Here is a 13,185-nt window from a genome sequence, read left to right on the forward strand (position 1 = left end):
ACACGCCCACGTTCACACACGTACACATATTCACATTCGCATACATAGACTCACATTCACGTGTATATACACACATGCTAACGTACACACATGTACTCGCACACGTATGCACACAGATGGACGACGTCACTTCCTTTCAATGGAAATCCACACATGCGCAAAAGACCACCGGAAACACCTATAAAAGAAAGAGCAACAAGCGGCTTATTTCTTTTCCAATCTACCTTTCCGAGGTGGTTGGTGGGCGCACCAGCCGCCGCCATTCTGGAAGGCGCACGCACGCGCGTACCTCATGCCATTTACCACTATGTGGGACAAAAGGCAAACAGATAGTACGTACACTCTTTCTCTCTCTCTCTATCTACTACTTGTGCCAGAGAACACCACCGCGTAGCTGACGGCTAACATGGTGCACAGTTTAACTGATGTCAACCCTCTATCCTTTGTCTTTGTCTACACGCTGGACTATCATTCTCATTTCTACTATATTACTCACTTCTTTTCCCACGCGCGAACAAACAATAGTGACCCGAACGTGAGATGAAAACACATTTCCTTTTCTTTCTACAACACCAATCCCGCAACAAACGATGGTTACACCCGCGCGGACATGAACACATGTTATATCTAAAACATTCTTTCTTTCAACAGTAAATAAACGACACGTTTATCTTATCCATCAATTGAGTTTTTGTTTCCTTCAATTCCATTCGTTTCATTATTTTCTTGTGGCGAGTTAGGGTATTATTATATCTTAGTCCCTCTACAGAACTGACTCAGTAAACAGTTACAAAATTATTATGTATATTCATAACATTTTTATATAGAGTAAGGGAAATAGTTAAGTAGGTCATAAGAAAATTGGGTGTTGAGTGACTAATAAGGACAGTCATGGCAATGTATAGGGATAGTAATAGCACAATAAGAATCAATACATCACTATAGTTTGGTGTCAAGGTAAGTGTTTACCAAGGTTATGTTTTGAGCTCTTTGAAATTCATCATTTTTCTGGATGCACTTTGGAGCGAATAGAGAAATGGTTTACCATGAGAGGTGTTGTATACTGATGATTTAGTAGTTATTGCAGAGACTTTAGAAGAATTAGGTGCTAGATATGCAATGCATGGAAAAATACAATGGAGAGTAAGGGTCTCAGAGTGAACCTGGCAAAGGCAAAATGATGTTAATTAAGGTCCAACATTAACTTCAGGAATGCCCATGTGGAGTTTGCCATAAGGCTGTTGGTGCAAACTTTATATTTTGCAATTACTGCAGCCATTGGGCACCCAAGCACTGTAATGGTGTAAATGGAAGATTAAAATCTATGAAGATTTTAAGTGTAGAACATGTTCGAACATCCAAGTCTAGAATGAAGAGAGCAAGAAAGTTGAACTTGGTAGTATCGAGTACAAGGTAGTTGATTAGTTTTGCTATCCTGTGATATGCTCAGTGCAGATGGGGGTGTAAAATCAGATTGGAAGAAATTTAGGGAACTCTTAACAAATTGTGCTTTCTCTAATAAAGTAAAAGGGAAACCACATGCAGCCAGTGTTTGTAAAGTTATGTTGTATGATAGTCGGGCTTGACCCCCTAAGGAGGAGAACATTAATAGAATTTCTAGAACAGATATGCAGATCGTGAGATGGATGTGTGGTGTAAATCTCAGGGATAAGAAGTCATCAAAAGAGTTTAGGAATAGATTACAAATTCTCAACATAGTTGATGTTTTGCGCAAGAATAGATTGTTGTGGTATGGGCATGTAGAAAGGATAGATAATGTAAATCCAGTCAGCATATGCAGATTTATTGCAGTTGATGGATTAAGAGGGAGGGGTAGACCATGTAAGACAAGGAGTCAATTAGTTAATGATGACCTTAGGAAGTTGAGATTATCACTGGGTCTTGAACAAGATTGAGAGGTCAGGTGAAGAGTCATCAGGCAAAACTATCAAACTCATGCTAACATGGAGATGGACATTAAATGATGATGACGAAATTAAAATCTAGTATATATCTAGATTTTTTTGTTAGATTTTTTTTCTTTCTATTTAATGGTTTTTGAAAATCTCAGCTGGCAACGCCAATCATCCCTCTAGGATTTAGGGTTAATTGTAGGGTTAGACATAGATGTGATTGCCAATGAATCAAAATTCTATTCTAGAAATTTATCTACAATTTAGTAGTAGTAGGAGGTTTGTTTTACAATCCACAGATTTGAAAAACTGGTAAAAAAACAAATATATAACAAATAAATGTTACCAAAGGTAAGAGAAGTTACTTTTCTACCTGGTTTAGTAAGTTTTTAGTGTTTTTATTTATTTTAAAATGTTTATTCGGTTGGAAAAACAAGTACTGTTGCATGTTACATGAGAACAATAAAAAATTGCCGTAAAGTATCTCTTACATTTTTGAAGTCTCAACAATGACCTAAAAATAAAAAATTAAAATGATAGTAGAAACACACTCAATAAATATCACAGTAATATTTATTGGGTGGGTTTATATAAGTATTTTGCTTTATTTTTTATTTTAAATCATTATCAAGACTTCAAAAATGTAAGAGATAAATTGCGGTCATTTTTTATTGTTCTTGTGTAATACTCAACACTACTTGTTTTTCGAAATGAATAAACATTTTACATTAATTAAAAACACTAAAAACTTATCCAGCTAGATAGAAGATTAACTTCTTGCTTTGGAAACATTTATTGGCACTTCTTGCACTATCAGAACAAAATTTTGTAGTCGATAAATGGAGTTTTCAGATAAAAACCAATGGTTTCTACTGATTTTTTTTGTTATCAATTCTAATAAATTACAATGTTAGCTTCAAAATTATGCAGTCGAAATTACCTGACAATTACTGAATTATTAAAAAAAAAAACTTTAATCGTGTTACCAGGTGAAAAATTGCTGTTGGAATTTTTTTTGTACCAATAATAGTGCACCCCCCCCGTTTACATTTATTATTTTTTATCTGGTTCTTGTATTTGATTTTTTTGTATTTTGTATCCTTTATGATTCTTGGTTTTGTATATTTTGGGTTTGTACGAAACTCGCTTTAATTTGAAGTAAAGAGAAATGCTAGCTCCTTGATCATGTCACGAGTCCAGCGCGAATTTCGGTCTCTTTTTTGGTTCCAGTGGCATGGAGAGTGGATGCATGTTCATTGCTCGGTGCAGACAAGGAATTTTGGAGCCTCCTTCAAAGAAGAAAACCCGGCAAGAATACCCCAGGCATGCGACGAGGCATGCTTCTGAAAACTATCTACGCTGCTACGTTTTGCACATATTTGGAAGGAGTGTAATTATTTTAAAAAAGACCTTATTTTACGTGATAAAGAATTTTGGAACCGCCTTCAAAGAAGAAAACCCTGGACATGCGACACGGCATGCTTCTGAAATCCATCTGCGTGGCTACGGTTTGCTTGCAAATGGAGGAGAGAAAATTCTAAAAGGACTTTAAACGAGAAAAAAAAAAGGAAAAAGGCACGTGCCTGACTGGCTTTCAATTTGTGAGTACGCTCCTAAAATTTATTACATATGAGAGTGTGATTAGGAGATACTATTTTGCATCACATTATTGTATTTGTTCATGGATACAACATCTTCATTATGAGAACTAATGTTATTTTTTTTACATTATATGTTACCTTGACGTTTTTTAAATTTAATACTCGCAAAGGGAAAAATTTGCAACTAATTTTATTGTGAATAAAATCTCTTCTTCGTTCTAAAACAAGACCTTTATATCTTATTCTTTACCCCCCCCCACCTTTTTATTTCATGCTGTTATTTTTTTTCAGGTTAGTTACTTTCGTGTCGAATTTATCTGGAAACAAGATAAATTTCCGACATTGCAGCCATCTTGTTTAAATTGAAACGGAAAATTACCTCCCTTTTGAAGTTTCCCGTGTCTTAAATAAGCAAATACAATCGTTTTCTTCAAATTCTATTTTTTTTAATAAATAATTTTCTACTTTATAAATTTTCGTAATTTTGGGATATAATCATCTTAAAAATATGAGGATTGTTTTCATGTGAAATTCAGTATTTCGATTTCCGAAATTTCGTTGCTAGAACGACGTTCTAATAGTGTAGGGGGCGCCCATTTATTTATGTTTGGTTTTTGACCATTTTTTCGTATCTCTGTGGATTGTAAAACAAACCCGTTGTAGTACTACTACAATGTAGTAGTAGTAGTAGCATAATAGTAATAACAACAGCAACAACGAATTTATTACCACAGCCGCTTATTTGGCTTTTGGCTAGGAACAAAGTGTAGTATCTGTTTTGATACTACACTTTACCTCTGTCCTCGGTCAGTGGACTGAGATTTTAATTTTTGTTCCTATCCAGAGTGCCCTTTTTTGGGGAGCTGGATTTTCTCCACATTAAAAACCGACCTTGTGTCTAACTTTGCCCTAGTGGGGAGGTAAATAAATAGGAACAACAACAACGAAACAAATCTCCACGGTCGTTGTTGGGTCAAGATCACAGTGTTTTTCTGTCCTTGGTCAGTGGAGGAGAAATCCTTCATGACTGAGACAATTTTTATTTTAGTTCCTGTCCAAAGTGCCCTTTTTGGGGGAGCTGGATTTTCCTCCACATTAAAAACAGACCTTGTGTCTAACTGTGCCCTCGTGGGGAAGTTAGTAAATATGAACAAGACTCCAGCGAGACTTGAACTCCTTAAGGGAGACAATCCAATATTTTTAGTGATAAAAATGGCGCCAACTTCGTAAATCTTAACATAAAAATAACACCATTAATTATCTGCAAATTCCGCGAATTACTTTCACTGTGGATTTCATCTGAAAATCAAAGAAAAAGATAAGGTATTCATATTATTATCAATTGAAATCATCTTAAAGTTCTCATTTATACAATCAAATCATGATAACCTTTTCATTTTACGAAAACTTTAAACATTAACAAAATCGTGAACATGTTTTATTTTTCTCTTTTCGGACTACTATTCTTATTTGGTTGTCATTTTCACATTTCGACCACCGTAATCACCGACATTCTTCAGGTGCATCCAACTTGAGAACCTCGAAACATGCTATTCGATTCTTTATGATTCTTTCAACTTGAGAACCTCGAAACATGCTATTCGATTCTTTATGATTCTTTCAACTTGAGAATCTCGAACATGCTATTCGATTCTTTATGATTCTTTCAACTTGAGAACCTCGAAACATGCTATTCGATTCTTTATGATTCTTTCAACTTGAGAACCTCGAAACATGCTATTCGATTCTTTATGATTCTTTCAACTTGAGAACCTCGAAACATGCTATTCGATTCTTTATGATTCTTTCAACTTGAGAATCTCGAACATGCTATTCGATTCTTTATGTCGAACTCGGAAATCAATTCTAAATTCCATAGGGGTAGAAAAGATACACTTGAAGACGGAGGTCGGAAATTACATCGGCCAAAACGTTGAGAATATAGCAACAATTATGAGAATAGTGGTTGGATCCGAAGTATAATTCTTTTTTCGTTTTTTTCTGTAAATTTTCTTCCGTAAATTGCAGAAGTATATTGAGAGATGGTTTGTTTTGTTTTTAGCGTGTTAAGATTACAAGCATAACACTAAACATTTTAATGGGAAGTAGTTTTTCATTTAATAAAAGACAAGATAAAACAATATGTATTTTTGCTTTAAAATATTTAAAAAAAAAAAAAAATGGGTAAATACATTTAGATATATTGAATTTTTACCGTATCCAAAAGATATCGACATAATCTTATATTGAATGAAAAAGTGAAGTCTCGACAATAAGTTAAAGATAAAAAATAAAACAAAGGTAGGGGTTGTATTACTGTACACATAGATTCGAAAAAGTTGTCAAAAAACAAATAAATATTATCAAAGGCAAGATAAGTTACTTTTCTACCTAACTGGGTATGTTTTCAGCGTTTTTATTTAATGTAACATGTTTATTCAGCTCGAAAAACATACTGTGTTTACCGATGTTTTGGAAAATTCAAAATGGCGCCTGACTCTCTCTTTAACACGGTAAGTTTGGGAAAAGGTGCCATAAATATAAAACCAGACAAAATACTGTTAGAAACTCGCTCAATATATATTACCGTGACATAGGTTGACATGTATTCGGTGTTGCTTTTTTTTTGTTTTTTTTTATAGTATTTTGTCTAGTTTATTATTTATAACACCTTTTCCCGAACTTACCGTGTTAAAGAGAGAGTCGGGCGCCATTTTGAATTTTCCAATACATCGGTAAACAAACAATGTATGTTTTTCGAGCTGAATAAACATGTTACATTGGATAAAAACACGAAAAATATATCCAGTTTGGTAGAAAAGTAACTTATCTTGCTTTTGATAACATTTATTTGTTATATATTTGTTTTTGACAACTTTTTCGAATTTATGTGTATAGTAATATAAACCCAAGGTAATTGTGGCCTGGTAGACCAACACAAAACCCACCTTAAAAACTTGGGTTTTCGGGTGTGCTGAAAACGAATATCGCATTTAAAATTGTGGCCGGCAACTAGTTTTCACGATACTAAAAACATACTTTTCTGCATGTTTCATGTAGTAATATTACGTGGCGGCCATATTTGTTAAAAAAAAAAAGAAACGACGTAATGAATTTTTGAGATAATGCAGAGTTAATCTTTTTTATTTATTTAACAATAATCAAAAAGAAAGGAAAAGAATAAATAAATAAAAAAATATGGTAAATTTTTATATGTTTTCCACTTTAACATTTCCTTTAAAATGATGATTTTGGAAGGTTTTCAGGTATGCTGAAAACGAATATCATATTGCGGTGCTAATGCACTTAGTGATCCACACTATTTTTTAAATCGTATTTCCAAGTTTAATTAAAGTTTTATATGTTTTTTTTATTCAATTGTAAGGTTAAAGTACAGAATAGGTACAAAACACCCTCCCCATGTTAAGAATGGCTTTTTAAAGAATAATGTTATTATTTCAGCACGGATCAATAAGTGCATGAGTACCCATATTACAATTTTTCACAAATAGTTTGCTGGATATTAAGCAACGTAATTCTTTATGTTGGTGGCCATTGTTGTACATGCAAAGGTATTTTTTTTTTTTTTTGTTGGTCTACCAGGCCATAATTACCAAAGTAAGTAAAAACGCTAAAATCTTATCCATTTAGGTAGAATAGTAACTTATCTTGCCTTTGGTAACATTTATTTATTATATATTTGTGCTTTGACTACTTTTTCGAATCTCTATAGATTGTAAACCCCCCCCCCCAAAAAAAAATAAAAAAAAACCTTTCACAACTTTAAAATAATACAGATCTGTAGAAAATTCAATTTGCTTGCATATTGTTTGTTTTCGATTTCTTGGCTGTTTGATTGACTATGTTTTGTGAGATATTATCTCACCTCGGTTTTTTCCCTTGGCATATGAAAGAAACCAATCAGAAATCACAACAGGCTCACACTTTTAAACTTCAACGTAAATTTTATTAAAGTAAAAAGATCCAAATTGCAAAAGATGCGCCATCCTTTCTTCTCAACAGAGCTGGCAACACCCGTAAGAGTAGTAGTTAATGGTTTATCTTCGCGTTTGTAGGATACAAGACTCCACACTGTTCGAAGAATAGTTGCAACAAGTCAATGACTTGAGTAATGCATTCCAAGGATGAATGCAGAGAGTCCGGTAGTCATCCTGGAGTTCACTGTAAATAACCGTCCGAATGGTGGACGCAGGGCAGGTCAAAATATAGACCTTAAAATCGTTTCAGAGAGACATTATATAAATAATGATGAAAGTCAATCAATCGTAGAGCACAATGGTGTGCAAAGAATATAATATTTCGCTCGACATAAGTGCATTGACATTTGCAAATGATAATAACATTTTGCCCTATGTTAGGGCATTAATACGTCTCAAAGAGACAAAGATGCCTCGGATAAGAAGATGAGTTTTTATGTCCATTAGATTTGCTGTCTTTTGGAAAACTGACGTGACCTGAAACATGAAAATAGTGCCAAAAATACGACTTGGCAGTTAATAACAACAATCAATTTGATAGGTTCAAAAAAAATTGTGGGCGGTCAAACCGACCAATGAGGAGCCTGCTTATTTCTGCAGAATTTCTCACAGTTTTCTGGGCATTTTTTTTAGGCGTATGATGACATTGTGTACATCAAAGAAAAGAAGTTACACTGCATTTCACTCTAAATAATTTGAGTGATTGAAATAGTGTTATAATGAAAGAAGGCGTGACACTTTTTTTATGAATACCATTTATGGTTGATAGGCAGTAAACGAACCAAACAAAACCTTGCCTTCTCTGTCTGTGTTTTCTTTATTCAGCTAGAGATCCATATTGAATCAAATGTTTCCAAATATTGAACAGACCAGAGGTGGCCAAATCAGTACAGACATTAAATAAAAACAGGCATTTTTACTATAGAAAACAAACCGAAAAAGTGGTCATAAACAAATATATAACAAATATTACCAAAGGTAAGATAAGGTTTTTGGTGTTTTAACTTATTTTAAAGCATTTATTAGGTTTAAAACACAAATAGTTCCATGAGGTTACCATCTTTACTGTCTTAATAATCGCTCAAAACTCGAAAATAAAACAAAATAGTGATAGAAATCTACCCAATCAATGTCATAGTGACATTTGTTTTTCTCTGACAAAGTTAGGATCAATTATTTCCTTTGTAGTAGGAATGAGTTTAATTAGTTTCAAATAAATAAATAAAGTTGATTCACCTAAAGTGAATCAACTTTATTTTTTAATTTAATCATTTTTACTGTGCAGGATCAAATCTCATTAGCATTTTCTTTGAAAAAAAAAAATTGTTTTTACTTGATTAGGGTAAAATGCTAAAAAAAAAATTGCCATTTCTCTTAATGTAACATTAGGTAAAAACAAATTTACGAAGTTCATCTGGTACTGGTATCCTTAACCACCACCTCAGACTTAGGATTAGTGTTGCGGTCAGTGAAGGACATTTTCTTTTTTTTACGTAGATAAAACAAAACTCGGGAGAGATCAAACTTCACATTATAATTTTTTTATTTGATTCAAATAATGAAATTGCTGCTCATCTTCACCTCTCTTCAAAATGTTATGTTAAAATTTGAAGGTAACTAAATAAATTAGGTGAGAAATTTTAATTGTTCTTATATTTGTAGAAGAAATGGTAATATATGGTATATGTGTGTTTGATAAGCTTTGTGTGTATGCGGTTGCTGTGTTTAGTAGTTCTTGTTGCATCTGCTGAGGCTTTGGGCCCAAAAAGCCTGGACTGGATTGTGACATTTGCATATGTGTTGCATCTGAAAGGAAAATATTGGAAAAGATGAAATAAGGTTTGTGTTTGAGTTTTTATATTGTATGTGAAGTTTTGACTGAACATTCTTCGATCTGTTGAAAGAAACTGCTGATTAAAGATTTTGTCTAATCGAAAGTTTCGTCATTACTGTTGCTTCTCATCACTGCAGTTGAATCCCAATGTTGGAAAAAACTTATGTTTTTGTTGTTAATGTCCTTAGTATGCCTACGTAATTGCAGTTTAATGCAATTATGTAGCAGTTACATGTGCCTTTGTTTCTCGCTTCTTTGTACTGACAAACTATTTTTTCTGTTGATTAAATATTTGTTGAAACAAAAAAAAATACCATAGTGTATAAAATGAAAATATCCTATTTAAAAAAAAAAAAAATGCATCCACCATTAAGCATTTAGTTTCTTTATGAACTATTCAACCATTTTAATCTTTTGAAAAAAAGAAAAAGAAAGAATTACTCAGTGGCACTTAAAAATTTGAAATGATTTAAACTAAATAGATCATCTCTGGTTTGGAGATTCTTATAAAATTTTAAAATATTAAAAGTTTAGTAAACTATTTATTTTCTTTAATATCATACAAATTAAAAGAATATGGTACTGGTATAGCTTTTGAACTGGACAAAAATTCAACTGTTTTTTTTTTTTTTTTTAATTCAAATGTAATGCTAAACCTAACCTTGTTTTTTTTTGTTTTGTTTTGTATTTTTTTTTTGTCTGATAGAAGCGCTGTACCAGTACCAAGCACATTGCCTTAACAAAAGTAGTCATCGGTAATTTGGTTCAATCAATTGAATGATGCTTTTCAATGGCTAGGGATTTTTATCCTTGCCCCCAAAATCAACAGATATTGACCATTAACGTAATGACCTCGTCCCTGTTGATTGCGGTGTCATGCTAGTTCTGTGCAGTTCTAGGAGGTCCACCCTCTCAGACTTTGCTTTCTCTCTTTGAGAAGAGGTTAGTTTATTGTTAATTGCCTGAGGCGCCTTCACTGAGGAATGACGACGGAACTGCCCAAGCACATTTTGCTGCTCAGAGTGCCCCTCCTTGGGAGCACTGACTTCTTAATCTCACTTGCCGACCTCCATGTCTAAGTTCTTGCAGTGGGAGTATCATCTGTTCTGATATGACGCTTCACCTGTTCTGTCTTCAGTCTGTGAAGGAGAAATCCTGAACTGAGACAATTTTTATTTTTATCTCAATCAAGAGTCCCTTGTTTTAGGGAGCTGGATTTTCTCCACATTAAAACTGATTTTGTATCTCACTCTGTCCTTGTGAGAAGGCAAGTAAATAGGAACTAAACTACATTGTAATAATTACATTTAACTTTCCAAATTATTCATTATCCAATGTAAAATTTACTAGGGAAGATGATGAAAGCGTTTCCAAATCCCTAAGTGCATAACCCCTTTAAAACTTGAAATATATTCTATTTTTATGAAGCTTATATCATAAGTATAAAATTCTCCAGGGAAGATGATAGAAGCAGTACCAAAAATATGTATATCCAATTTTAAAGCAATTAAAACCATATATGCGAGGCACTAATTCAAAGAGTTTTCCTATATCTTAGCTTCTTCTGACTATATATAGGAAGTAAAATAGAAGAATGGGGCGGGGGTAAAAACAAAAGTAATATGGTGTTATGAGCATAATGAAAAAGTACATAGGAGTATACTTTATTATTCAATCACAAACAATTTCAGGTCTTGTTGCTATTAATAATAATTAATAATAAAAAATTTTGAGATGAGGATTGATAATTCGTGTTAATTGGATTATTCTTATCGTGAGTGTTATTTGCACAACGTTTTGGTCAATGTAACTTCTGGCCTTCTTGTTGAACTCTGGAAACTTTCTGTTGAACTCTGGGAAATTGCACAGAATTTCAAACAGAATCTTTTATTTAATTAAAATTCAGTTGTAAAGTAACTTTCTCTTGGAGGTTGAAAGTTCAATCCTTAGTGTGGAAAATGCAACAGGACTTCTAACTGATCATAACTGATGGAATGTGAGTATACTATCCCCGTGGATTGAATAAAAAGTTCAAAATTTTGTGAAAATTCCCAGATTCAACAGAAACATAATGAGATAAACCTGAAGAAAGTTGAAGGTTGGCCGAAATGGGAAAGCATTTAAAGTGAGAACAGTAGTCCGAATAATTCAAATAATAGAGGGAAAAAGTCAAATTTTTAACTTAGATTTTTTTTTGTTCTTAAAATTTTCAGAATGAATTTTGGAGAAGAGCAGGGTTTATTTCTAAACCATTTCCAAAATTTGGTATTTGATGACCGAAAAGATAATGGTGATGCCTCGGACAAAGCTGATATTTCCCGAAATCTCATGGCACAAATTTCATTTGCAGCAAATTCAAATTTGTAAGTAAAAAAAAAAAATTTAAGCTGATAAGAAATATTTGCATTTGTTTTTGTATACATTCTAAAGAGAGAAATATTTTTTCTATGTATTTTAGAACATTCGTAAAAGTATATGTTGAGTTCTCTGCTTTTTTATACATTTAAAAAGAGCAGATTTCCAACTTAAATCTACCTTTTTTTTTTTTTTTTTTTTTTAAATAAAAAAAAAAAGCTGATTTATGGATTTTATTTTCACACTTCATGTTCTTAAACAAACCCTATTTCTCTTATTTGTGAATGAATTTTGAAAACAATTATATGGATGGAAAGAAGATAAAATAAACATTCCAATAATTTTACTTTTATGTACTTTTATACGTTTCCAAGTTAAAAATGGGAAATGGTCAAAGGGAAACATTTTTAATTTCATACGTCACATTTTGATTAAAATGCATTGGATCAAATTTGGTTGAATATTGCTGAGATTTTGCAGCGTATTTAAACTAAGATGACTATTTTTACTTGAATTTCTATAATTTCTAGAAGCAAAGTTATGACCAAAGTTGACAAAGAATATTTCAAAATTGATAAGGTAAGTTGATGCATATCATCAAGTTTCCTAATAGATAATATTTTCCGAATTCGTATTATTTGGATTCGTCAGATTACTGGTCTTATCCTGAGTATTATTTTCACAATGTTTCGGCCAAAGTAACCTCTAACTTTCTTCAGTTGTATCTTTTTGAACTTGGCAATCTGTACAGTAGGTACCTCCAATGCGCGCCACAGTTGTAATCTCCCCTTATGTAACACAATGTAATTGTAATTTAATTTAATATTATCATCCTAACTTTTTTTTTTTTTTTTCATCCTAACTTTTTTTTTTTTCATCCTAACTTTTTTTAACAAATAAACTGCTAATATTTAAAAAATTTTTTACAGCATACAAAAATAATGAAAATCTGAGACAAAAATCATGTTTACATTATCGACGCTTTAAAACAACGTTCTTATGTAGTGATGTTTTTTAAGCCGTTCACACACCCATGTTTTAAAAATCAAATAATAGTCATATTTTTCTGAAATTTTCGATATTTATTCATTATTAAATAAACTTACATATTAAAAGTAGGTTTCGTTAAATATATTAGAGGAAACATATATTTTTAGGTGTTCTACCCCACCACCCCCTATATTTCATGGCCCGAAAACTAAACAAAATAAATGTGGGTTGATAAAAGTTTCAACATTTTTTAAAGCTGAAAAGATCAAACAATTAAAAAATATTAATTTTTATATATATATAAAATTTTGTTATTTATTTCACTTACCTCAAAGTTATGAATAAAATTGGGCATAAATTCAATATTATGTTAAACAAAAAAAACACTTTTTCTTGATAATTTTTTTCTTGCTAATATAATTATTCGAATTACAACAAAAATAAACAATTCGAAAAAATAATTATTTTTAAAAAGCTTTAAATGATATTAAATT

At 32.2% G+C, this 13,185-nt stretch overlaps 1 protein-coding gene across 2 annotated transcripts in view; it reads left to right on the top strand.

Moving 5' to 3' along the window:
- Positions 1-4,699: 4,699 nt before the first annotated feature.
- The window catches only part of LOC145292041 (fidgetin-like protein 1), a 72,383-nt gene continuing 63,897 nt past the window's right edge, over positions 4,700-13,185 (top strand). Inside the window, exons 1-2 of one of the 2 annotated variants that reach the window (XM_080138065.1) lie at positions 4,700-4,837; positions 11,560-11,709. In XM_080138065.1, the coding sequence (XP_079994191.1) occupies positions 11,561-11,709 (149 nt within the window). In that variant the 5' untranslated portion in view covers positions 4,700-4,837; position 11,560. Of the gene's footprint in view, positions 4,838-9,225; positions 9,352-11,559; positions 11,710-13,185 lie in introns of those variants that run through there. The other variant, XM_080138066.1, reaches the window with a different exon arrangement.

This window comes from Euprymna scolopes, chromosome 13, assembly GCF_053919585.1.
Source record: "Euprymna scolopes isolate OS-2025 chromosome 13, ASM5391958v1, whole genome shotgun sequence".
Taxonomy (NCBI): domain Eukaryota; kingdom Metazoa; phylum Mollusca; class Cephalopoda; order Sepiida; family Sepiolidae; genus Euprymna; species Euprymna scolopes.